This window comes from Heptranchias perlo, chromosome 17 (assembly GCF_035084215.1).
Source record: "Heptranchias perlo isolate sHepPer1 chromosome 17, sHepPer1.hap1, whole genome shotgun sequence".
NCBI classification, from domain to species: Eukaryota; Metazoa; Chordata; class Chondrichthyes; order Hexanchiformes; family Hexanchidae; genus Heptranchias; species Heptranchias perlo.
In genome coordinates, this window is record NC_090341.1 from 56,197,904 (window position 1) to 56,225,673 (window position 27,770).

Consider the following 27,770-nt stretch of genomic DNA (forward strand, 5'->3'; position numbering starts at 1 on the left):
GGCCTGACTGCCCAGTGGCCTTTGGCATATGCCAATCCCATAAGAAGTTTGTTTTTGAATTAAATGGCTTGAGCCCAATGCCACATGGATATCTGGCTCAGGCAAGTGACTAATTGCAACTATAACAAAATAAACCAAACGATTTTCATTCTCGTCACTGAAGCTGGTTTTTACCCCTCTATGCACTTCGACAGAATTAAAGAAACCAATACCAAGCTACAACTTGGACAAAAATGCTTTGTTTTTGTCAGTGTGTACACAGATGGAGCATGTTATGTATGCCTCAAAGAGAATCTTGAGGACACTATCATACTGTGTTCCATATCTTTGGAATAAATTCCTAAAGAAATAGCCAAAACTGATATAGAATGTGTCACTAATAACACTCCATTATATAACCATTCATCATTCATGGTTCACTCACTGAAAGCAGAAGCACATAAGCACCATCTCTAATGTCCTTTGAGAATGGCTCCTGATGGAAAGCCCAAGTGTCTTTAGTGATCGGCACTTTACGTTAAAACAAATGTTGCACTCTCTGCAGTGGATTTTATGCCGTGGTAGTGTATAACCTTGTGCCTGCCATCCTTGGCACACAAAAGTTCCCAACTACAGTTGTGTCGTAACGGGAAGGTGCCAAGTGAGCCATCCTCAGTAGCAGCCCACTGAAGCCTACTCAGATTTGATGATCCTGGTCTAACACCCATCGTGGCCATGTTACTGGGGAGAAAGAAAGAACTTGCATTTATATAGCGCCTATCACGACCTCAAGACGTCCCAAAGCATTTTAAATCCAATTAAGTACTTTAGAAGTGTAGTCACTTGTAATGTAGGAAATGCGGCAGCCAATTTGCCAATGTGATAATGACCAGATAATCTGTTTTAGTGATGTTGGTTGAGGGATAAATGTTGACCAGGACACCAAGGACAACTCCGCTGCTCTTCTTCGAAATATGCCATGGGATCTTTTACATTCACCTGATAGGGCAGACAGGGCCTTGGTTTAAAGTCTCATCCAAAAGATGGCACCTCCAACAGTGCAACACTCCCTCAGTACTGCACTGAAGTGTCAGCTTCAATTATGAACCCACAACTTCATGACTCAGAGGCGAGAGTGCTAGCACTAAGCCACGGCTGACACTTCCCAAAAGGGATGGATGGAAAATCAGAGACAATGCCACAGTGGGCTGCTGCTATGTACCTTCCAGCAGCCATTTAACAGTGACACTAGCAAAACCCTGCCTGCTCACTGAGAAAATAATGCGTGGGACAGCTGAAGCAAAGAGTTCTTTTTCTAGTATTTTAGCTACTGAAGCAGTTGAACAGAAGAATAAAACTGAGACAAGTTCAGGTGGGTTTAAAAGGATATAAGACATTGCTGAGCAAATATTTCCTGGTTTTCTCGTGCTTCAGAATAGCTATGGTAAGACGCAAGTAGTGGATCTGCAAGGAGACACAAACAAAAAAGACCTGTTAACACACTAAGACCACAAGGGATTAGAATCATAGAATTTTACAGCACAGAAGGTGGCCATTTGGCCCATCTTGTCTGTGCCAGCTCTCTAAGAAAGCTATCCACTTAGTTCCATTTCACTGGCCTTTACCTATATACCCTTTTAATTTTTTAGTTATATTTATGCACTTCTCTTTTAAAAACTATTAAGGATTCTGCTTTTCCGAGTATTTCTGGTAAAGTAATCCATATCCTAATGACCATTTGCATAAATAATCAATGGTTCTAACCTCGCCCTCTGTTCTTTTGGTAATGGGCCCTAAGTTTATGCCCTCTAGTTACCCACTCACTCACTGACCAAAATGAATAGTTTTTTCTCCTGTTTACCGTACAAAATCCTTCATAATTTTGAACACCTCCATTAGATCTCCTCTTAACCTTATTTGGTCCAACGAAAGGAGCCCCAGTTTCTCCTCATAGCTAAAGCCTGGTATCATCTTAGTGAATCTCTTCTGTACTCTCTCCATGGTCTTGACGTCCTTCCTATATCCCAAAACTAGACAAGTTCTAATTGCAGCCAAGCCATCGATCTGTAAAGGTTTAGCGTTACCTCTCTGCTTTTGTACTCTAAGCCCTTATTTATACAACCAAAGTTCCTATAGTTTTTTTTTAAAAACAGCTTTGTCAACTTGCTCTCTCACTTTTCACCTTTTCAGTACAGGAATCCCTAAATCTGTCTGCTCTTCTATTCCTAATTGAAGTTTGATCATTTAGTGTATATTTCCCCTCATCCTCCAAAAATGTATCACCTCACATTTCTCCACATTAAATTTCATCCAATCAATATCTGCTAATCTGAGTTTGTCCTCCTGAAGTTGCTTACAGTTCCTTTTCAGTTAACCACACTCCCTATTTTGAATGCTTTCTACAAATTTTGATATGGTGTCTCCCCATATCCAAGTCCACATCAATTATATATCTTAAGAGCAATGGTCCAAACACTTACCCCTGGGGAATACCACTGTTTACATCCCTCCAATCCAAAGAACATCCATTAACCACTGCTCTGTTCTTTGTCCTTTCGCAGAACTTCCTAACCATGCTGCACATTTTTTTTAATACTGTGTGCCTTAAATTCATCAACAAGGCTGTTTTAAGACACCTTATCAAGCGACATTTGAAAATCCATTTACATAACATCCACTGCATTTCCTTTAGCAATAACTATTATTTCCTCAAAGAACTCTATTAAATTTGTCAGACATGACTAACCTTTTTTAATTCATGTCTTTCTAAGTGAGTATAAATTTTATCCTATATTATGGCTTCGAGACGATTACCAACGTTAGGCTGACTGGTCTATAGTTATTCCTTCTTTAACAGAGGTGTTACATTGGCAACCCTCCAATCCTCTGGTACAAATTCTAAGGATATTTGAAAGATTGTCATCAGAGCCTCTGCTATTTCCTGTTGGGCTTCCCTCAGCATCCTATGACCTGATTATATTAAGTACACGCAATGTCTTGTGCAAATAACGCAGCAACCAGAAACTGTGAAAAAACAAAGCAAGTCTTAGTTAGATTTTTTATTGGATTATTTCTTGTGCCCACGGTACACAAAGGGTTAAAATTAGTTACGGCTAACTGTCTCTGCAACCTACACGATTACACTTTACACTCTGGTATGCCAACGGTATTATTATGATTCTGCTTTCTGTTCCTGTCGAACAAAAGATGGTTCAATATACTAATATTTGTTGAATGCTGAGTTATTGGTGTCAATCTATCAAGTAGTCTCCTTAATAGCTTGCAAGTATTACAGATTATAAAAAGTGGTTGGGATAAACATGCTACATGACTGACATCATGTGGGTCATTTGGGAGTAACCAGTTTGATTGACAGCTGTGTCCAGGATGAAGATGTGGGTTGGTTCTGTGAAAGGGGCCAATGATTCTTTGAAGTCACTTTGATGAACAGCTCTATGCCCAAGACCTTCAAATTGTGGGCTTTTACTTGGCTGCCTGATCTCAGCTCAACAGTCAGTGTGAAGCCAGCAGAGATACTGGACTAGGCAAAGATTCTATTTCCAACACAAGATGTGAGTAACTGTGTTTCAAGGACCAATTTTATGTTAAGGGTTAGTGCAGGAGTAACATCTATTGTTTTTGACACTGAGAACAGTAACATTTGTAATTACTGCAAATATACTGTTTGTGCTGAGTATTGTCCAATAACCAGTTTAATGTTAATTAAAATTGTTTAATTTGTCACTTTAAATGTTACATTTTTGCAGGGAAGATTTTAATTTTTGTATTTTGGAGGGCTTGGATTCTGTGTGTATGGGGGGGTCCTCACATTTTTTGTGTATTGGGATCTCGCAGTTTTGTGTAATCATGTGCAGCCCATTCACTGGTTGTGGCACATGGATACAGCCCCCCGCTCTGAAACATTAGGCACTGCTGCCTTACACGTTAAGGCGGCCTCACCTGCAGCCCCAAATCAGGAATGATGGGTGAAAATCTGTACGCACGAAGCAGTGACATCATCAGCTGCTTCAAACACTCCTGGACTTCATAATCCTGCAACAGAAGAAACAAATCAACCAAAACAGAGCCTGAGTGGCCAAGCGGGAACGTGCACTGCAGAGTGAAACACCTCTATCCAAGATTTACAATACAAAACCTTAGGGAGGGGTCTGAGTACAGACCGAACATTACATTAAACCAATGGAGGGGCATGAGTACGGGCTGAGCAGTACACTATCCCACAGACGGTCAGGAGTACAGAGCCAACAGTACACTAATCCGATGGAGGGATACAAGTACAGTCTCTGCATTACACTAACACATGGAGGAGCACAAGTGCAGACTGAATTGTACATTAATTCTCAGAGGGGCACAAATACCGACCAAACAGTACACTAACACATGGAGGGACAAAAGTAGTTATTCTTCACTTCCCTCCGTAAAATGTCCACACTGTTGATTCTCCCCCCATCAATAAGGTTCATAGCTGTAGCTGTTTGCACTCACCTCCATGAGGAGCCACATGAGGTCCAGTAAGTGTTGAATCAGAGGGTGTTCATCCACTGCCCCACCCCCCTCCAGTATACTCAGCAAATAGGTCATCAGCACTTCTTCCACCAGGTAAACTTTACACTGTTTATAACAAAATGCATGAATTAGAGACACAAAACACTGACAGAATCTGCCTCTTCCAGCTAGCACTCCAAACATGAGGTATCAGTAGTGATAGTATTGTAAAATACTGCCAGAAATAACGGAGGGTTCAATGACAGATGAAGGGTGGGAGGAGAGAGACAGAGAAACAATAATAGACAGTAGAGAGAGAAAACAGTGGCAGAAAGAGGGAGAGAAAGACAAACAGCGAACAGTGACAGACATCAGGCACACAAGATAACGGCACAAAATAGTGTAAATATCAGTCAAAACAATCTTAGGAGGAGTTTTTATTCAAACTCAGATCGTTTCACACCACAAACGTTTAATGCTCCCTTGCCGGCGCAGACTCAATGGGCCGAATGGCCTCATTCCGTGCTGTAACTTTTCTATGATTCTCAATGAAAGTTCTGGGCTATCTCTGATGACACGTGGGCTGATAGAAGCAACCCTGTAATGTACAGGAGCCAAGTCCAGTGCCACTGAAGGCCTTTGGGGAGGCGGTTTGACTGGGAGCCTCTGACACAAAGTGCTGCTGCTGGCAGCAAATCTAAAAGGCACCTGGCCAGCGCCCTTGTCAGCAAGTCTGCACTCTTGGTTCTGGTCATGCATGGGCTGAATTATCAGCCCTCCCATAGAGACAGCAAAGCATTTCGCTCACTGCTGGCATATATGGATCTCCTCCTGGCATTCAGAAAAGTCCAACCAAACTGACAAAAGTTGTAAATGCAATTCTGCATTAACCCGGAATGCCCAGTTGCTTTGGAATTGCCTTTGCATCTTCTGAGCAAGTGCCACTGCATAAAGATTGCACAGTTTCCGTGTTGTTGCTGCATGCAGCTCCAGGAACCCAGAGGGTGACTGATCAGTTGGCCCGGGTAAATGCCACACTTTCCTTATGTTTCTGCTGCTGTTGGAGAGAGTGGTCAGGTACTTGCCATAAGGGGTGCAAAGCGGTTGAAGATGTGCGCGAGCGTAATGAGTACAGTGGGCTCCCCCTGGGCTTGCCACACCGCAGAATCCGTCTCCGTCAGTTTCCCTTCCTACAAAAAGATCACATGACAAGCTAAGTATTGTTCATCCTCTGGGGCAGGACACATACTGTAACAATCCTAAACACATCTCTCTGAAATATTCCTCACATACTTGGATATACAGGGTATAATTTCAAAGTTTGCAGATGACACGAAACTCGGAAATGTAGTAAACAATATGGAGGGTAGTAACAGACTTCAGGAGGACAAAAACATACTGGCTAATGGGCACACGCACGGCAGATGAAATTTAATGTCGGGAAGTGTGAAGTGATGCATTTTGGTAGGATGAATGAGAAGCAATATAAAAGAACATGGGGGTGTATGTACACAAAACTTTGAAGGGTGGCAGGACAAGTTGAGGAGACTGTTAAAAATGCTTTGGGATCCTTGATTTTAATAGTGGTATAGAGTACAAAAGCAAGAAAGTTATGTTAAGCCTTTATAAAACACTGGTTAGGCCCCAGCTGGAATACTGTGGCCAATTCTGGGCACCACACTTTAAGAAAGGCTGACTGCACAGTACCTGATATCAGAGAAGGACAAATCTCTTCACTGCATCAACATGTGGTGCTTTAGAAAGGACATCAAGGCCTTAGAGAGGGTGCAGAGGAGATTTACTTGAATGGTATCAGGGATGAGGGATTTCAGTTATGTGAGAGATGGGAAAAGCTGAGGTTGTTCTCCTCAGAGCAGAGAAGGTTAGGGGGAGATTTGATAGAGGTTCAAAATCATGAACAGTTTTGATAGAGTAAATAAGGAGAAACTGATTCCAGTGGCAGAAGGGTCGGTAACCGGAGGACACAGATTTAAGGTGATCGGCAAAAGAACCAGAAGGGAGAGGAGGAAACTTTTTTTTTTGAACACACCGAGTTATGATGATCTGGAATGCACTACCTGAAAGGGAGGTGGAAGCAAATTCAATAATAACTTTCAAAAGGGAATTGGAAAAATACTTGAAGGAAATAAATTTATAGAGCTATGGGGTAAGAGCAGGGAAGTGGGACTAATCGGATAGCTCTACTTAAGGCCCGGCACAGGAACGATACACCGAATGGCCTCCTTCTGTGTTGCATGATACATTGTCTGCAAAGTTTCATATTCTTAACCCATCTCACTGAAGATTAAGGATGGAGTATGGAGTGTAACAGTGTTATAACTGAGCAAGTCGATTCTTTCTCAGCTAAGAATTATAGGGCTTGACTCAACAGTGCCTGATATCAGAGAAGGACAAATCTCTTCACTGCATCAACATGAGGTGCTTTTTACAGCCGATCCATAGGGACCATTACTGTGCAACATAATACAGAGACACATTACTTATCCTGTTACCTTTAGCAGCAAATGGGTATTGCAGTATATTGCTGCTCCAATGTCATAAAGTTGCAAGACATAGATAGGTGGTTCTCAAATCTCCAGCTCAGCAGACCATAATGGGAAAGCAAAAAGCTAGATCGTTGGAAATGCAGCTCAACACACAATAGAGGGCAGGACAGTACACTACAAGCCGGGATGAAAATGCAGAGGTGAGAGCAGCCTCTGGTGGTAGGGGAGGGAAGGACAGGACAGGAGACCACAATGGAGGGCAGGGCAGCGCAGCACAGGACTTGCAAGGTATTCTTCACAGAGGAACGACTCTTTCACAAGAGAGGAAGAGAACAACAGGCGGGAGACATGAAAGGTTGACAGGGTGGATCGAGAGCACAGTTGAAGAAATGGGTTTCTAAAAGGCCCGTGAAGGAGAAGGGAGAGGTAGTAAGGCAAAGTGGTTTTTAAGATACAGAGTTCAGGAGGTAATAACAGATGGTGCATAACCCAATGCTAGAGAGGGAAGTGAAGTAGTAACCCAGTGCTGGAGGAGCAGAGGATGCAGGCTCAGGCATACGGCTGGAGGAGATTGCTGAGACATGATGGAGTTTAAAGACAGACTTGAAACTGGTGCACTTGGGACAAGGAGCCAGTGGAGCTTGGCAACTGCAAGGGAGATGACTGTGTAGGAGTTTGTGGGAGTCAGAACTCAGGCCAGAGAGTTCTGGATTACCTGAAGTTCATGCAAGGAAAGGATCAGACAATTCTATTCTGTAGATGAAGAAAGCAAGGATTTTGTTTTGGAGGTGGAGAAATAGGAGCCCAGGTGGGCAAAGTTCTGGACGTGGAGAAGTTGTTAGCTTGGCGACAGACCAGATTTGGGGCAGGAAAGGCAGCGGGGGACACGCAGAATGCAGAGGTTGTGTACCATAAGGTTCTGCCTTGACAAACTAATAGGAAAGCTGATGGGCTTAAGTCGGACAAATGGAAGTGCTAGCGAGAGTCAAAAAGTGTGGCTTCAGGTTTCTGCAACGTGGTATCGGACAGGCATTCAATTAATACATCAAGAACCTTGGAATTGAAGAGGATAACAATGAGCCACAGGTGCAGTCACTCTGGATGTCAATGCTGACTGACCTGGGCAGTCTGAGTGCAGTGGGCATCAGAAACCAAATTGGAGGGACTCCAAAAGGGAGAGCTGGGTACAGAGTTGGGTGGCAATGATGCATTCAAGGACCTTGGCGAGGAAGGGAAGGTTGGAGATAGAATGATAGTTAGAGATAGTAGAGAGATAGAGGATGGGATTTTTTTTTTTTTTAAAAAGAGCGGAACGATGATGGGAATGCTGAATCAGACGGGGAGAGGTTGACAATGTCAGCAAGCATGGGTGCAAGTAGAGAGAGTTGGGTCTTGTGGAGCTAGGTCAGAAAGGATCATAGAAGACTGGTGGAAGTTCACTGAGGGAATTGAGTTTTGATGAAGTCAGAGAGATGATGCAGTAGCAGCCAAAAAATTCCAACTTCTGAAATGAAGTTGTCCATGAGCCCCTCACATTTGACATCAGAAGTGAGGATGGAGGTTATGGGGGAGGTCGTTCTAAGGAGGCGATTGAAGAGGAGTTTGGGGTTGTTCTTACTGTACAGGATGATCCTGGAATAGGAGGAGGATTTTGCCATGGAGAGGGGGCCATACAACTGAGGCTGCAGAGGTGGCTGTTGTATCAAGGAGTATGGTGAGGGTCAGAGGCTGTCCAGGACCTGGTGGAAATGAGGCCCTTAAAGCTACAGGCAGCTGACGAGCCAGAAGTGGGAGATTCTGGAGTTGGAGTGGGAATTTGTGACCGAGTTGGAGGTAATTTTTTCCAGGGATATAATGAGAGTATAGTGCTGTGTTTCTTTCCCACAGCCCTGAAAGCAAGTCCAGGACCTTGCCCCAGTGGCCACTGTTCACATGAGCATAGACTGCAAGTGTCAGCAGATTATTTAGCTTGGGGTAGGGGAGCATCGCAGCTGTGGCCAATTCTATCCTCACACACAAATTCATTCCGCAATTTCCCTTCACTAGTCCAGGGCTCTGAGGCCAATAGTCGCCACTCTACTGGCACAGCAGGAATCAGCTAACTCAGCAGACTGGGAAACGAACCTGAAGCCCTTTTCCTCTGTTAAACAGCAGCATCAGCAAAGGCTGGGAGCAGGTGGATTGACAAAACTCTCCACTAAGGCCGTGCGTGGTGCTCTCACACACAGAGTCGTCAAGCATAAATTTCAGAGCACTAGCCCACAAGTTTCAGGATAATATCCATTCCCAAACCATGTCCTCTGATATTCGACCACCTAGACATGAATAACCAAGACCCGAGACAGCAACTGAATGAAACATCACTGACAGGGACAAACTCAACTCCCTACCTGGGTGTCCATGCCGGTAGTTATCACGTTCTTCAGGTACCCCAAGAGTTTGTGCGCCTTCACGAGATCTGCCTCCGGTGGGTTCTGCATGGGGTGATAGCCTTCCACTGGATACGTGTGGAAAAGTTAAAAGAAAACAAGCTCCTTCCTGGGTTCAGTAATTTATTCAAACAATAAGAGACAGGGCTTTGGCAAAGAGCAGGCAGCTATCCGATACACGAGACTCATCATAAACATCAATTTGCTGTGTCCATGGCAATGTACTTGGAACACTACACCGACCGAGATGGATCATTGCAAGAAAGGACGGTCTATGGCTGACTTTGGAGATACACTGATGTGTGCGCCTCTCCCAGCTCTGTTATACTGAAAGGTGCTCATTGCACCAGTAGTCTCTCCGTGCTCTTACCTTCTCCCTCCCTCCCTCCCAACTGACATTCCCCCTTATTCTTCTTGGAATGGGCAATGGTGGAAGAGGTAAGAGGAAAGTCGGATCTCTTGCATTGAGTTGACTCCAAGATGATACATTTGTCAATAGGAATTGGGAACAAAGTCAATCGTCCATGGCAGATTCGGTAATCCAACACCTGAGCCAAGCAGATCGACAGTACTCCATGGCACCATTGATGACTGACCAGCTAGCCTAGCTCACTGATGGGACCTGGAAGGATAGACCTGTCACTGGAGGTTGTAGCTCTTCCAACTCTACTCCAGATAACCCTGCAAGCCAGTGCCCTAATGGATAGAGTAAGCCTGGCTGAACAGGGAGAAACTGAGCTGGTAAGCTACATGGAATCGGTCAGTTAAACTCCAGCAAGACTCAGACACACCTGGTGAACTTTAGGCACAGACTGGTAAGAGTCAAGTCTCTATTCTCTGTGCTTAGGTAAGTGGGATGTGTCCCTGTAGGCAGAGAGTTTGCACCCTAAATCGGATAAATAGAAACTCTACTTAGGTAAATTTCTCAGTATTTTGAGGAAGGGTTTCCAAATATGTCAGACACTGGATTATACAAAAAAAAACCCTCCCTTCCATTGACCTCACGGCTAATTGACCTTTCACATCACAAGGAAGGTGGGCATCACAATAAAACAAAACACTGTCACACATCTGAAATAAAATTATCGACACAAAGGAGCTGAAGATGGAGTGTTTAGCCAACAGCTGTGCCATAGTTGGACAGTAATTACTCCGCACCCTCACACTGCACCTACTGAAAAGGATATCGGATTGGCCGGCTCCCAAAGTTGAATGCCACGGACTCTTTGAAGGACAGGCTGATTGCTGGGAAGTAGGCCATGCCAGGGCCCAATCTGATGTCTTGAAATGCAATTCCCAAGGATATCCCATTCCTAGAAAAGGAAGACCCAGCATAGTAGCGAAGGTTCTCAGTCTGATACCACTACAAATCCATGCAGTTTCCATCTGATTATTTTCAACTATTAGGCATGAAGCAGCAGTGGAGAATTACACTGACATAATATATTTCAGAACAATTACGCAAACAAAACTTTTGACCCAATGTGAACAATCAGTTTAAAGGTCAAACCTCATCCTGGATTTCCACCCCATAAGTCACTTGGTTGTGCATTTGAGCACAAGAGAGGGAGCGCAAGAGAGAAAGTGTGAGCGCAAGAGAGAAAGTGTGAGCGCAAGAGAGAAAGTGTGAGCGCAAGAGAGAAAGTGTGAGCGCAAGAGAGAAAGTGTGAGCGCAAGAGAGAAAGTGTGAGCGCAAGAGAGAAAGTGTGAGCGCAAGAGAGAAAGTGTGAGCGCAAGAGAGAAAGTGTGAGCGCAAGAGAGAAAGTGTGAGCGAGCAAACTGGTATTGGGTTAATCACCTTCTGTTCGTGAGTGACTGAGCAACTGAGCTATTCCTGGATTTAAACACCTCATGAATGAATGTGCGACTTGATCCTGGGTTCATCACCCTTTTACTGAGTGCACTGATCCCAAATTAAACCCACTTTGGCAAGTGGGCAAGTGCTCTGATCCTGGATTTAACACCACAGTAAGAGGGGAACGTCCTTTTCCCCAGTTTGGTCCACCTGAGAGTAAATGAGTGCACTGATTCTGGGTTATGGATCTTGAGATAGTGAACGTGCATCTATCATAAATTTACAGTGCAGTTATTTTTTCCGCTCTTGCCCTGCATATTGTTGATAAATCGAAGCTGAAAGGAGTCACAAATTGATGTTTTCACCCAGCAAACTTGCAGTTGATGGAACCTGACACAGATGTGACCACTGAGGAAACAGCTTTCACCCAAGTTCTGCATCTCTGGGAGCAGTACATAATCAACAACCACTCAGTAACACAGCCAGAAATAAACCCCAGACCGTCCACGTGCAGCTGGCAGCGAGGTTATTTAAAGCAGTCACAGTGTCCAAAGGGAAGGGATGGGAAATGCCACAATCCACAACTTCACACTGTAGCCACTTAAAATCGCTTTCAACGTAGCAGGCTACAGCACAACAAAGCAAGCTGCTGTCACCGGGTTGGTATGTAACTGGAATGCATTGGTCATGCAGTAGGCTGTAGAATTGCATGAGCTAGGTCGTTTGTAATTAGAATCAAAACGTGGAGACAATGTAAGAATATTCTCACAGGAAGGATGCAATTACTGACAGCCCTACACTGAGGGCAAGTTGTCTTTACAGTAACTGCATGTTAACCAGTTATTCAGTCACATGACAGACAGCATTACAGTCTGACAAAAAAGCTAAATATTTTTCTGACAAAAGGTCAGAAAAACATTATCCCAATCTTTCCCTCTCCACAGATGCTGCCTGACCCACTCAGTGTTTCCAGCATTTTCTGTTTTTATGACAGTTGGACATGTAACAGGCTCTCAATCGAATGAGAGGGGCTAGTACTGAAACACTGCTCGTTAACCATCATTCAGAACATCTCACCATGCAGGGCCCTCCTCCTCCAAGTGCTGATCTGCCAAACATACTTTTCTCTTCCTCCTTTTTCCACCTTTTCCCAAAGCCATTGACTCCTTACTGCGCTAATTTCTGATGGCACCAGGTTCCTTCAGGTATCTCGCACAAGACCGCTCTTGGCCATCAGCTCGTGCCACATATTACTATGGCCAGTGCGTCGGAGGTGTATTAAATAACACCAACTCCTCCCTGCAGGCCAGGTTACACACAGCTGGGAATTACAATTCTTGGCAACAGTCAGGTTTTTAAACAAGTCACAACAGCAGGACTCCCTCTTTAATGTCTGGCTCAGCAGAATAATCTACTGACCAATTAGCACCTCAATAATTACAGGTTTGTGATACTCCCCCCAGGAGTCCCAAGACAAGAGGCCAGTTCCCTTTCCAATCTTCTCTCCTGATGCTGTTAACTCAGTGAGGTACAGTCCACAGGCACTATGCTCCATCCACATTTTTTAAAAAACAATTCTTGGTGTGGGCATCGCTGGCAAGGCCGCCATGGAGTGCCCGCTCCTAGTTAACAGAGTGGCTTGCTAGGCCACATCAGAGGGCAGCTAAAAGTCAGCCACATCAGTGTGGGACTGGAGTCACGTATAGGCCCAGGCCGGGTAAGGACAGCAGGTTGTCTTCCCTAAAGGACGAGTGAAACAGATGGGTTTTTACGACAATCCGACAGCTTCATGGTCACTTTTAGTGATACCAGCTTTTTATTTCCAGAATTTTGAATTGAATTAAAATTCTCGAACTGCCATGGTGGGAAATGAACTTGTGAACTCATGAGTTTCTAATCCAGTAACCGCTACATTACTGTACCCACTTACCCCGGCAGTGACCCGGGCAGTTGTGCACTGACAGGCTACTTGACAACTGGGCCATAATTCAGCGACATCCACACTCACTGAACGGTGGGGATTAATGGTCGGCAAATCAGGAGCAATTAGGCTGATTTCTTTTGTTTGTCTAGCTCAGGGGCAATAAGCACAGTTGCAGTAGACCTCCAAATGACCCTGAGACTTTCCCAGTCTGCGCAGTTCAGTGCCAGTGGCTTCATCAACTGAGTGAGCAGAGAAGCAACAACAACTTGCATTTAAATAGTGCCTTTAACATAATAAAACATCCCAAGGGGCTTCACATGATCGCGGCACATAAGGAGGTATTAGAACAGGTGACCAAAAGCTTGGTCAAAGAGGTAGGCTTTAAGGAGCGTCTTAAAGGAGGAGAGATAGAGAGGTGAAGAGGTTTAGGGAGGGAATTCCAGAGCTTAGGGCCTAGGCAGCTGAAGGTACCAATGGTGGAGCGATTACAACCGCAGATGCGCAAGAGGCAAGAATTGGACGAGAGCGGAGATCTCGGAGGGTTGTAGGGCTGGAGGAGGTTACAGAGACAGGGAGGGGAGAGGCCATGGAGGGATTTGAAAACAAGGATGAGAATTTTAAAATCGAGGCGTTCCCGGACCGGAAGCCAATGTCAGTCAGCGAGCACAGGGGTGATAGGAGAGCGGGACTTGGTGTGAGTTAGCAACATCTACCTAATTCCTATAAGGCAACCCCAAGAGCAACATAATCCAGACAATGTGCAGCAGAATCTAGTCATATTTGCCCAGGTTTATGGCTGGAATCTCATACCACCACTAATACAGGATTGAACAAGATCGAAGGACAGGCGAAAGACACAAAGATAAACCTTTTAAAAAAAAACCAACTTTTCTCAGTACATCTGTAAGAGATTCAACACCATACAGTAAATAAACAGTACTCACAGGCAGAAGCCAATCTTCCCTTCATCCAGGTCTATCACACAAGTAACAATATCTCCAGCTGCCCAAGCCTAGGAGACAAAATAAATTAAATGTATAAGATTATACATTGCAAAGAGACAGTGAAATTTACATTTCTGCACAATCTGCTATCAGTTACCCAGTTTCAACACAAGTCAATCGCCCCTGGCATTGCAGATGGTAAGTCGCAGAATATGGTCACTCTCTTATCTGTCTCCGCTGACTCCATATTGCTGTTTCTTTGTATCTACACAGAAGAGGAAAGACAAAGAAACTATTTCCTCTGGTGGGGGAGTCCAGAACAAGGGGGCACAATCTTAAAATTAGTGCTAGGCCATTCAGGAGTGAAATCAGGAAGTACTTTTTCACACAAAAGATAGTGGAAACCTAGAAAACTCTTCCCCCCCCAAAAGGCTATTGATACTGGGTCCATTGAAATTTTCAAGACTGAGAGCGATAAATTTTTGTTGGGTAAGGGTTATCAAGGGATATGGAGCAAAGGTGGGGAAATGGAGTTGAGGTACAGATCAGCCATGATCAAATTGAATGGCAGAACAGACTTGAGGGGGTTGAATGGCCTATGCCACATCCACATAGGAATAGTTCCTATGAACCCAGTGGCCATATGACGCAATAGCAGTAATGAGTTTATATAAGCAAACCCACTATAAATATGACTATATAAATTTATAATGGGAAAAATGACACAAAAAGTGTGGTAAGAGGAAGTCAAGTTGCACAGATAGAAAGTGCAGCAGAAGATGGAAGATTTTTAGCAAGCTATGGTCAATCTCCCATGACATTGCACCTGGGTGAGTGTGGGTCAAGACCATGTGTAGTCTTTAGATAAAGCTGGGTTAGGAACATAGGAACAGGAGTTGGCCATTCAGCTCCTCGAGCCTGTTCTGCCATTTAATTAGATCACAGCTGATCTGTATCTTAACTCCATCCATCCGCCTTGGTTCTGTAACCATTAATACCTTTACCCAACAAAAATATATCAATCTCAGTTTTGAAATTTTCAATTGACCCCGAACCTCAACAGCTTTTTGGGGGAGAGTGTTCCAGATTACCCCTTGTGTGAAGAAGTGCATCCTGACATCACCCCTGAACGGCCTAGCTCTAATTTTAAGGTTATGCCCCCCACATTGTGGACTCTCCCATCAGAGGAAATTGTTTCTCTCTATCTATCCTATCAAATCCTTTAATCATCTTGAACACCTCAATTAGATCACCCCTTAATCTTCTATATTCAAGGGAATACAAGCCCAACCTATGCAACCTGTCCTCATAATTTAACCCTTTAAGTCCTGGTACCATTCTGGTGAATCTGCGCTGTAGCCCTTCCAAGGCCAATATATCCTTCTTGAGGTGCGGTGCCCAGAACTGAATGCAGTCCCCAGATGGGATATAACCACAGCTCTGTACAGCTGTAACATAACTTCCACCCCTTTGTATTCCAGCCCTCTCAAGATACAGGCTAACATTCTTTTTAATTATGTTTTGTCCCTGTCCACTAGTTTTTAGTGATTTCTGTACCTTGACCCCTAAATCCCTCTGTTCATCCACAGTTCCTAGCTTCTCGCCATTTAGAAAATACTCTGATTTATCTTCCTCAGGTCCAAAGTGGATGACCTCACACTTTCCCAAATTGAACTCCATCTGCCACAGTTTTGCCCACTCACTTAATCAAGAGACCAGGGAAAATTGGACCAGGTCATATAGATGTAATTTAGTCCCTGTTTTAAAGTCATACATTCTTATATTTCTATTATAAATTCCTATGTCCACATTCATAATGCAAACTACCGATAAAACTTGTCACGCTGTAATGACACTCTCCCGCCAGTGGTGGTGCTCCAGTGCTGCCACTGGGGGGGGGGGAAGCTTTAAATACAACATGACAAGTTTAAATAGGCAGATTCCATGATAAATGTGGACCATAAGAATTTATACGGGAAAAAGCTGACAGGACATGCAAGCAGATGCAAGACTTTTAACAAACATTTCATTAAAACATGACATAATTGGTCTTGGATCATCTTCCTTCATCCAATGTTAATATTCTGCTCCTACCAATAGGTAGGAAAGAGAGAGAGATAGAGACAGACAGAGTATGCAAGAGTGCCACGCCACAACACAGACTGACTCAAGAGAGCGGGAGCTGAGTCAGAACTGGTATACTGAGGGAAGATTGCTATGAGAGAGCAGAGATGGAGCGCTCAGGGTGCATATGAGAGGGGTCAGAGGGGAGGCCAAAACCAGTCTTAAGAGCGGCACAGAGGCCAGGCCATGTGCCTAAAACGCCTAGGGTGCAAAATTAATGGAAAGGCTGAAGTGGTTAGCAGAGACCAATGTTGAGAATAGATTGGCTCAAGGCATCACTGGGTTAGCATAAACCAATCAGCAATGCTGGAAGCTCACTATAGTATTACAAATCATGAAACAGACACAAGATTATGACAGACTGACAGATGGCTAGACAGTTGGACAGACATACAAATGGTAGCTATAACTACAATACAATCATTATTTGCGCTGTTTTTTGCCAATAAGACAGAACAGGCTAGGCTCAGGGGGTGGGTTGCAGCATGATCCTATTAAAAGTCTACGAGGCAAGTCGGCCATTTGTGTCCTCCACTTACCAATAGCAATCTGACTGAGTTTTATCTTCAGCAGAGGAACATTGCTGGATAAGAGTCAAAACAGAACTACAAAAAAACAAATCTTCATTGGCTAAAAGATCCAACTAGCAGTATATATTATAAGTATAAGGGCTAGCTTTACAGGTTACAGCTACAACATTATTTCTACAGAAAAACTTCTCAAAGCACTTGAAAGGGCGGTGGACACCGAGCACGAAAGAGAAAGAAAGAGGAGCGGGAGTGGTGAAGACACAGAATCTCAATTGAAGAGGTGGGCCTTAGGCAGGGAAGTCCGTGGCAAGGTGGAAGGATTCTGGAAGGAGATTCAGAAGGCAATAATGGCTGAAGGAACAGCCACACAATGGTGAAGTGAAAAGAGCAGAGAAGAAGATTTCAGCTGGTGTCGGAGCAGTGGAAGATGCAGACAGGGACATATGGCAAGCACGTAAGGCAGGGCAGGGCCACTGGGCGATTTGAATACAACGACAAGGATGTTAAAGTTGATTCTCTGCAGCATAGGGAGTCAATGGAGCTGGGCGAGGACAGGGATGATGCGACAGTGAGTCGCAGCATTTTGGGCAAGCTGTCGTTTGTGGAGAATTGAGTAGAATGGGCCTATGCTCTCCGGAGTTTAGAAGAATGAGAGGTGATCTCATTGAAACATAAAATATTCTGAGGTAGATGCTGAGAGGTTGTTTCCTCTGGCTGGGGAGTCTAGAACTAGGGGGCATAGTCGCAGGATAAGGGGTCGGCCATTTAGGACTGAGATGAGGAGGAATTTCTTCACTCAGTGTTGTGAATCTTTGGAATTCTCTATCCCAGAGGGCTATGGGCGATGAGTCGATAAGTATATTCAAGGCTGAGATCGATAGATTCTTGGACTCTAGGGGAATCAAGGGATATGGGGATCAGGCAGGAAAGTGGAGTTGAGGTCAAAGATCAGCCTTGATCTGACTGAATGGCAGAGCAGGCTCAAGGGGGGGTATGGCCTACTCCTGCTCCAATTTCTCGTTCTTATAAATAGTCAGAAGAGGATTATATTCACACAAAAATGGATAGATATGCATAGATACATAAAAACACATACACACAAGCAAATATACAGATGCAGATATAAAATACCATACACTATTTCTCCCCTTACAAAGGCTCATCAGTGAATTGAAAAGAAAGACCCTTTAGCAAACAGAGACATAGCTATTATTTTTGCTGGTAACACCTTGCAGATTAGCCTCGTGAAATTATGAGCGAATCACAAATTCAGCTGGAAATAAGTCCATCCCTGCCCACACAAACCGTGTTACTCCAATCACTGCATAAATCCACGAGCCACTTACTTTTCCATAATTAGTGGTAGTGACGTTCCACTTGCGTACTCTGTTTCCATCGTAAGCATAAGAATCTGAGGTGTCTCCGACCCCCTCCTGTTGGGCAGACAGACAAGGTGTCAGGAAGATGCACGGAACAAACTGGCAATCCCTGAAACAGCAAGCTGGCTGCCAGCACACCTCATCTCACAAGCAGCAGAACTGGCCCATGCACCTATCACGTTTTGGTTAGTACAACCGTTACACACAGACACATACACATAGTGACAATGAAACATACCCTAATATTACAGTAGTAAAATAATTGCGAGAAGTAAATATAAAATATGTAAATCATAGAATCATGGAAAGTTACTGCACAGAAGGCAGCCATTCAGCCCATCGTGTCCATGCCGGCCGAAGAGCTATCCAGCTTAATCCCACTTTCCAGCACTTGATCAGTAGCCCTGTAGGTTACAGCACTTCAAGTGCACATCCAAGTACTTTTTAAATGAGTTGAGGTTTCTGCCTCTACCACCCTTTCAGGCAGTGAGTTCCAGACCCCCACCACCCTCTGCGTGAAAAAAATTCTCTTCTGCTCCCCTCTAATCCTTCTACCAATTACTTTAAATCTATGCCCCCTGGTCACTAACCCATCTAAGGAAAATAGGTCCTCCCTATCCACTCTATCTAGGCCCCCCATAATTTTACATATTTCAATTAAACCTCCCCTCAGCCTCCTCTGTTCCAAAGAAAGCAACCCCAGCCTATCCAATCTTTTCTCATAGCTAAAATTCTCCAGTCCTGGCAACAACCTCATAAATCTCCTCTGTACCCCTCTAGTGCAATCACACCTCTCCTGTAATGTGGTGACCAGAACTGTACTCAAGTACTCAAGCTGTGGCCTAACCAATGTTTTATACAGTTCTAGCATAACCTCCCTGCTCTTATATTCTATGCCTCGGCTAGTAAAGGAAAGTATCCCATATGCCTTTTTAACCACCTTATCTACCTGTCCTGCTACCTTCATGGATCAGTGGACAAGCACTCCAAGGTCCCTTTGTTCCTCTACACCTCTCAGTATCCTCCCATTTATTGTGTATTCCCTTGCCTTGTTTGCCCTCCCCAAATGCATTACCTCACGCTTCTCTGGATTGAATTCCATTTTCCACTTTTCTGTCCACCTGACCATTGATATCTTCCTGCAGTCTACAGCTTTCCTCCTCACTATCAATCACACGGCCAATTTTTGTATCATCTGCAAACTTCTTGATCAAGCCCCCCACATTCAAGTCCAAATTATTTATACTACAAAAAGCAAGGGACCTAGTACTGAGCCTTGCAACAGCCTTCCAGTCACAAAAATACCCGTCAACCATTACCCTTTGCTTCCTGCCACTGAGCCAATTTTGGATCCAGCTTGCCACTTTCCCTTAGATCCCATGGGCTTTTGCTTTTTTGATCAGTCTGCCACGTGGGACCTTGTCAAAAGCCTTGCTAAAATCTATGTACATTACCCCCATCGATCCTCCTTGTAACCAGCTCAAAAAATTCAATCAAGTTAGTCAGACACGACCTTCCCTTAACAAATCCGTGCCGACTGTCCTCTATTATCCCGTGCTTTTCTAAATGACCATTTATGCTGTCCCTCAGAATTGATTCCAATAATTTGCCCACCACCGAGGTTAGACTGATTGGCCTATAATTACTCGGTCTATCCCTTTCTCCCTTTTTAAACAACGGACAACGTTAGCAGTCCTCCAATCCTCCGGCATCACGCCTATAGCCAGGGACGATTGGAAAATGATGGTCAGAGTCTCTGCTATTTCCTCCCTTGCTTCTCTTAGCAGCCTGGGGTACATTTCATCCGGGCCTGGTGATTTATCTACTTCCAAAGATGCTAAACATTTTTGGGTTTTCCTTGATTTTACTTGCCAGTATTTTTTCATGCCCTCTCTTTGCTTTCCTAATTTCCTTTGTAATTTCACCGCTGCACTTTCTATACTCTGCTAGGCTTTCTACAATATTGAGCTCTCGGTGTCTGACATAAGCTTTCCTTTTTTGCCTTATCTTACCCTGTATGCTCCTTGTCATCCAGGGGGCTCTAGATTTGGCAGTCCCACCTTTTTTCCTTTTGGGAATATGTTTACTCTGCACCCCTTGAATGCCTCCCACTGCTCTGACACTGATTTACCTTCAAGTAGCTGTTTCCAGTCCACTTTTGCTAAATCATTTCTCAGCTTAGTAAAATTGGCCTTTCCCCAATTGAGAACTTTTACTCCTGTTCTATCTCTGTCCTTTTCCATAACTATGCTAAATCTAATTGAATTATGATCACTACCACCAAAATGCTCTCCCACTGATACTCCTTCCACCTGCCCAGCTTCATTCCCTAAAACTAGATCCAGAACTGCCCCCTCTCTTGTTGGGCTTGCTACGTACTGGCTAAAAAAGTTCTCCTGAATGCAATTTAAGAATTCTGCACCCTCTATACCTTTTGCACTGATTGTATCCCAGTTAATATCAGGGTTGTTGAAATCCCCTCTTACTGCCCTATTGTTATTGCACTTCTAAGAAATTTGCCTACATATTTGCCCTTCTATCTCCCTCTGTTTGAGAGTCTATAGTACACTCCCAGCAGGGTGATTGTCCCTTTTTTTTTCTTTAGCTCAACCCATATGGCCTCATTTGATGATCCTTCTAACATATCATCCCTCCTCACAGCCGTAATTGTTTCTTTAACCAATATTGCCCCCCCTCCTTTTATGTCCCCCTATCATGTCTGAAAACCCTGTAACCAGTAACGTTGAGCTGCCATTCCTGCCCCTATTTAAGCCATGTTTCAGTAATAGCTAAGATATTGTACTTCCACTATCTGTGCCCTTAGCTCATCTGCCTTATTCACTATACTTCAATGCAAGGAGTATATACCATTAAGCACTGCCAAACTCCTTTGTTGCCTAGTTTCTAACCTTTGTTTCCTCTGCCTTCCAAACTCACTTACTAATTTTCTGCCTTCCATTTCCAGCTCTGCTTCTCTCCCTTCTCAATCTACGCTCAGGTTCCCATCCCCCTGCCAAGATAGTTTAAACCCTCAACAGCACTAGCAAACCTCCCAGCGAGGATATTGGTCGTGGCCCTGTTGAGGTGCAACCCATCCGGCTTGTACAGGTCCCACTTCCCCCAGAACCGGTCCCAATGCCCCAGGAATCTAAAGCCCTCCCTTGTGCACCACCTCTCCAGCCACACATTCATCTTCTCTATCCTCCTATTTCTATACTCGTTAGTGCGTGGCACCAGGAGTAATCCGGAGATTACTACCTTTGAGGTCCTGCTTATTAATCTCTTTCCTAACTCCTTTAATACTGCTGCTGCTCTCCTTTCTACTCCCAACCTAGTCTTCGAATCCAGGTTTTCCGCTAAGATTTTATCTCCAACCAGATTTCCAAACTCCCTATTTTTCCTTTATTATATACTAGCTCTGCGTGGTATATATAGCCAAAAACATTATGTCCCTCCTCTATCAGTCACAGCTCCCAGTAATCCCGGTGAAACAGTGTATACGTTAATCACAGCTCCCAGTAAAACAATGTGTGAGTTAAGCACAGTTAGACACAGCTCCCAGTAATCCCGGTGAAACAGTGCGTGAGAGTTAATCAGCTCCGAGGAATCCCCAATGTATGTGAAACAGTCACACTTCTCCATTTCCTGGAGCTGTATTCCTGGAAAGTTAACAAAATGTTAGAATTTTCACCTCCCCCACCTTTCCTAAAGGGAATCCCTTTAAATGGGACATGAAGAATACTGTTTTGCCCAAATGAAATTCGACCATTTGTTCTATTTTGCACTGGAAGTGATAGCAAGCATTGAGGGTTTGGTGGGTTAGGAGAAATCTTACATTCAAGGGGGGTGAAAAGCTCAGATGACAACAGAAAGTGAAAAGCCTGAAAGCAAGCCAGAGACAAATTATGTGGGAGAGAAAATAAACTTCTGGCAACCAAAGACAACCCAAGGAGTCAGTGGACAGCAAAAAATGATTAGCGTACAGCCAGTCCACTCCACATTAACCGGTGAGGTGGCCACCCTCCAGCTACCTTTGGCTCATTACAGAATGAATTACAGTTGAAGAGTAAACTTCAGCTCATCCAAATCTCTGCTGCCCATATCCTAACTCACAGCAAGTTCCATTCACCCATCACACCTGTGCTCGCTGATCTACATTGGCTCCCAGTCCAGGAACACCTCGAATTTAAAATTCTCATCCTTGTGTTCAAATCCCTCCATGGCCTGACCCCTCCCTATCTCTAACCTCCTCCAGCCCTACAACCCACCGAGATCTCTGCGCTCCTCCAATTCTGGCCTCTTGTGCATCTCCAATTTCATTCATCCCACCAATGGCAGCCATGCCTTCAGCTATCTAGACCCTAGGCTCTGGAATTCCCTCCCTAAACCTCTCCACCTCTCTCTCTCCTCCTGCAAGACTCTCCTTAAAACTTACCTCTTTGACCAAGCTTATCGTCACCTGTCCTAATACCACCTTATGTGGTGCGGTGTCCAATTATGACTGATTATGCTGCTGTGAAGCGCCTTGGGACATTTTACTACGTTAAAGGTGCTATATAAATGTAAGTTGTTGTTGAGTTAGCGAATCCCACTTATCAAAACACTTCACAGCCACTCCAGTCATAGGTGCGAGACACACATGGGCTCACCTCCTGATTAAACCTGCAATGCAGGGTGCACCAGCCGATCTGCATCAGCCCCTGAGAGGAGATCAGAACTTCATACATCCACTTTCCTGTAGCCAAGGACAACACAAGAATCAGTCAAAGGGCAAGGTGAGCTGGACATCATAACAGCAATAAACAGCAGAAAGGGTCTAGATCACTTCACAAGGCCTCACACACAGTTCAGGCATGTCCATCATAATCTCAAGCTGCAGGTGCTTTAAAAACATGGAATTATCGAAGATATTGTTGCTGAGAGCTACAAAGGGAAAATTGAGAAGAGTGAAATTGGTTCTCATTCATTTGACACAATTTTTATGCTTAACTGCAGGCCAAACAGTTTCTGGATCTGATTGCAAGCAGAATTGGTTTGAGCCTATTGCCAATAATTTTTGTTTAGGCAGCAGTTTATCCTGTACTGACTGCTCCCAGGTATTTTTAGTTCACTCTTGGAATGTGGACTTCACAGGCAAGGCTAGCATTTATTGCCCACCTCTAGTTGCCCTGAGAAAGGTGGTGGTGGGCCGCCTTGAACCACTGGTAGCCGTTTGATACAACTGAGTGGCTTGCTAGGCCACTTCAGAGGACAGTTCAGAGTCAACCACATTAGACTGGAGTCATATATAGGCCAGACCGGGTGAGGACATAAGTGAACCAGTTACGTCTTTACACAGTAAAACAGTTGCACGCTCACTTTTACTGATATTTTACTTTCAGTTCGTTTCTTTTTTAAAAACTGAATTCAAATGATCAAACTGCCGGGGTGAGATTTGAACTCAACTTCTCTGGATTATTAGTCCAGGGCTCTGGATTACTAGTCCAGTAACATAACCACTGCACTACCGTACCTACTGATACCAGCATTCATCCCAGCAACCTCATCCCCCAGATTAATGAAATGTTCTCATCAACCTTCCCAGATTAATGAGATACTCCCAACGTCATCCCCCCTCCCCCAATTAATGAGATATTCTCAAAACAATCCCCCAAATTAATGAAACATTCCCAGCACCCATCCCCACATTAATGAGACACACCCAGCATCAATCCCCATCATGGTGTATTCCCAGCAGCAGCCCCAGAGTGCAGAGAGACACAGAAAATAATCCTGGACCAGATCTTGGTCTGAGTCAATTGCAATGCCTTACAATGTGATGTGGTCAGACTCTTGACAGCAGTAGGATTAAACTGATGCTCTTGCCCAGCCTGAACCCTTCACACTCACCTTTGTACACACACGAGGTGGCTCTGATTGAGCTGAAATTACTGTGGCCAACCACCTAAAAGGGAACAGAGTAAGTACAAGTCAGCATCTACAATGCCACAGTCTGCTGCAGGGAGAGGAAAGATTACAGAACTCTCAGGTAAGCTGAGGGCAATACTCAGGGAAACCAAGAAAGTGGTAATAAAGGAATGTTAACCCAGTCAGTCTGGATTCAGAGTGTTTTAAAAGCATTAGTGAAGCATAATCTTCAAAGACTTAGTGCAAAATGAGCAGTAGAACACTCCAGCAGCAGGGTCTGGCAGTAAATGAGACCAAGACTGCCTAACAAAGACAGGCTAAAATATACACAGACTAGAGGTCAAAACTCCAGTCAGATTATTTAAACCACATGAAGTACAGGTCCCCTGATGGCCGAGAGGTATATACCAGGAAGGTCTCATGCTCAATCCCAGCCTATGTTGAGTCAGCTGATCTCAGCCAGGGCAATGTAGCTAGCCACAGCAGCCCTGCGCAAACTGGCTAGGATTCCCAATTCTGATCACTAGCCATCAACTCCTGCTAAAAGTACAAGTGTGTGGATGCTGGGTGGGGCAAGACTGGACTCAATGTGATGTACCCCATAGTCCAACAACATGCCACTCTCACTGTCAAATCTCACACAGGAATAATGGCCACTTGGCAGAGGTACTGGGCAGTGATCACACCCCGTGGAACTGTATCCTAACAAGGAATCCAAGTTCAGGAGGCGAGGGGAGAAACAAAAATAGAAAATAAAATTCAACATGTCAAATAAGTTCTTCTGAAGGCAATGAGTTAATCCTGATAAGGTGAATGAGCAGCCTCGGTCTGAAGTTCTTACCCCAAGTAAGTCATCATCCACAAGCAGCAACCCCTCAAAGCCACTCGTGTGATCCAGGACCACCGTGGTTGGACCAAGACGCCCGTCCATACTTTGATCTGAAATATAGAGTCGACAATCAAACCATCAGTCAGCAATTGTCAAGGACAGATTGACACCAAACATTACAGAAAAAAAATATACAACATATAGATGTGCAGATTAACAGATACCTGGGAATGAGTTACAGGCTGGAATCTAATCAAGGGGTTTATATATAGAATAACAAATACTTGGGAGTGAGTTCAATGTTGGGAGTCTAATCGAGGGGTTCGGGTAGTTTACATGTAGTAGATACCCTGAAGTCTAGCACTGAAAATATTTAAAATTATGTTTGAGAAAGACAATATAGTAATTTTGGAAAAAAAAAGCAACTCATTCTTGGGTTAGACAGATAACCTACATTGCTTGATGTGACATGTTATATTCCTGATTACGGTCAAAACAACTCCTCGATGCAACTGAGATAGGACAAGACAGTTGGCATGAAACAAATCGAATCAAAGGGTTCTGGTGGCTGAGTGGTTTAGAAGCATCTCCTCAATCGTGTCCCTGTATTCGTCATTGGTTATAACATGCTGCACACTAGTGCCTCATACAGCCTACATTTTGCCTGCGTGTGCAGGCTGAACACAATCTGCGTGCAATTTTTAAATCATCAAATACAAAAAAAGTTAGACTTGAGCACTGTTTTGATGCTTGTGAGTGGAGGAGCAGAACAGGCACAAATGTCATCAGGAGGGTTTAGCCACTTGTATAGTGCGCCACTTTAGTTGGGATTCTGAGACCGACATCTGTGACCTGGTGAGCTGGCTTTCCAAGTTTATACTACTAAATCCGGCTCTTATCCCAGCAGCAGAACTATGGATAAACTCAAGAAGCTGCGTCAGAGACGCCAATCTCTTCACACTAAACCAACACAAATATAAAGCAGCTTTTGCATGACAACTCTCTCCCCTTCTGAAGGTATTGACTACTGCTGCAGTCCAGCTCCCTGCATCTTATCCAAGAGGCCAGTCACCATGTGCCACAAAATATTTTTAATGTACTTATTGTTGAGATTTAATGGCAGACAGGACTATTGTATTTCCAGTCATCCTGGTATAATGGCAGCCTACAATATAAAGTCTGACTGCTGGCATGTATTAAAAACATTTGGTTGAGATGAATGAAGATAGATGGGCCAGACAACCATCCCGTTGTACACTAAGACGTTACACTATTGAGATTCTTTTAGCCAAGGTCAATCTTTGAAGAAACTGCTTTGAACTTCAATGGGGAAACTACTCTTAAAACATAAAACTCTCAGTGGTCAGCAATTCTGGCATTTGACAAGTTACAAAAACAACTTCCATTTATACAGCGTCCTTAATATAGAAAAACATCCCAAGGCGCATTACTGAGGTGCGATGAAAAAACAGACCGAGCCAAAGGAGATATTAGGAGGGGTGACCATAAGCTTGGTCAAAGAGGTGAGGTTTAAGGAGGGTCTCAAAGGAAGAGAGATGGAGAGGCGGTGGGGTTTAGGGGGGGAATTCCAGTGCGTGGGGCCTAGGAGACAAGTCATGGGCATCAACAGCAGGGCAAAGAGAGTGAGGGATACACAACAGGCCAGAGTCAGAGGAGCAGAGAGTTTGTGGATCAGGGTGGGTGAAGTTTTTAGGGATGGAGGGAGTTACAGAGATAGGGAGGGGTAAGGCCAAGAAGAGTGTTAAACACAAGGATGAGAATTTTAAATTTGAGGCTTTGGGGAACCAAGAGACTTGGTGCAAGACAGGATATGGGCAGCAGAGTTTTGGATGAGCTGAAGTTTATGAAGGCTGGAGGATGGGAGGCCAGCCAGGAGAGCATTGGAACAGTAGAGTCTGGAGGTAACAAAAGCACGGTATGGGGGGTTTCAGCATTTCAGGATTTCATTGGCTGAGGTTGGGGAGGAGGCAGGTGAGGTTAGAGAGGATATGGGGTCGGAAGCTCAGCTCAGGTTCAAATAGGACACAGAGACCTGGGGACAGTCTGGTTCAGCCTGAGACAGTGGCTGGGGAAAGGGATGGAATCAGTGGTTGTGCCAGAGGCTAAAAACGATGGCATTGGTTTTCTAAAAGTGCAGCTGGAGGACCTTGCATCTCATCCAAAATTGGATGTCAAACAAGCAGTCTGACAATACAGAGGCAGTGGGGGAGGGGGGGGGAGGGAAGGTGATGATTCAGGACGTGCAGAGTTTCATATTGCAAAATGCAGCTTCCATATTTCATGAGTTTGGCAAAAGGATTTTGGAGAACAGTGCACTCTCGCACATCCCAGTTTACAGTATTGTAAAATACCACTTTTGCCGTATAGTATTTTTTCTGTAACTTTGCTTAGAACCATAGAGTAGTTACAGCACAGAAGGCTGCCATTCGGACCGTCGAGTCCGTGCCAGCTCTCTGCAAGAGCAATCCAGCTAATCCCACTCCCCTGCCCCTCCCGGTAGCTCTGCAAATTTTTTCCCTTCAAGTACTTATCCAATTCTCTTTTGAAAGCCACGACTGAATCTGCCTCCAGCACCCACTCAGGCAGTGCATTCCAGATCACAACCACTCGCTGTGTAAAAAAGTTTTTCCTCATGTCACCTTTGGTTCTTTTACCAATCACCTTAAATCTATGTCCTCTGGTTCTTGACCCCCTCAGCCAATGGGAACAGTTTCTCTCTCTCTCTACTCTGTCTAGACCCCTTATGATTCTGAATACCTCTATCAAATCTCCTCTCAAACTTCTCTGCTTTAAGGAGAACAATCCCAGCTTCTCCAGTTTATCCATGTAACTGAAGTCCCTCATCTCTGGAACCATTCTAGTAAATCTTTAACAAATCCGTGCTGACTTTCCTTAA

The 27,770-nt window shown here is 44.3% G+C and overlaps 1 protein-coding gene across 1 annotated transcript in view; it reads right to left on the bottom strand.

The window, feature by feature from the left end:
• The window catches only part of LOC137334324 (E3 ubiquitin-protein ligase RNF123), a 370,362-nt gene that overhangs the window by 328,320 nt on the left and 14,272 nt on the right, over positions 1–27,770 (bottom strand). Inside the window, exons 5-15 of the mRNA XM_067999016.1 lie at positions 24,866–24,963; positions 24,007–24,061; positions 22,767–22,852; positions 18,085–18,171; positions 14,085–14,152; positions 10,609–10,734; positions 9,383–9,497; positions 5,571–5,675; positions 4,486–4,611; positions 3,940–4,032; positions 1,375–1,443 (exon numbers count right to left, since the gene is read on the bottom strand). Coding sequence (XP_067855117.1) covers positions 1,375–1,443; positions 3,940–4,032; positions 4,486–4,611; positions 5,571–5,675; positions 9,383–9,497; positions 10,609–10,734; positions 14,085–14,152; positions 18,085–18,171; positions 22,767–22,852; positions 24,007–24,061; positions 24,866–24,963 — 1,028 coding nt within the window. The remainder of the gene's footprint in view (positions 1–1,374; positions 1,444–3,939; positions 4,033–4,485; positions 4,612–5,570; positions 5,676–9,382; positions 9,498–10,608; positions 10,735–14,084; positions 14,153–18,084; positions 18,172–22,766; positions 22,853–24,006; positions 24,062–24,865; positions 24,964–27,770) is intronic.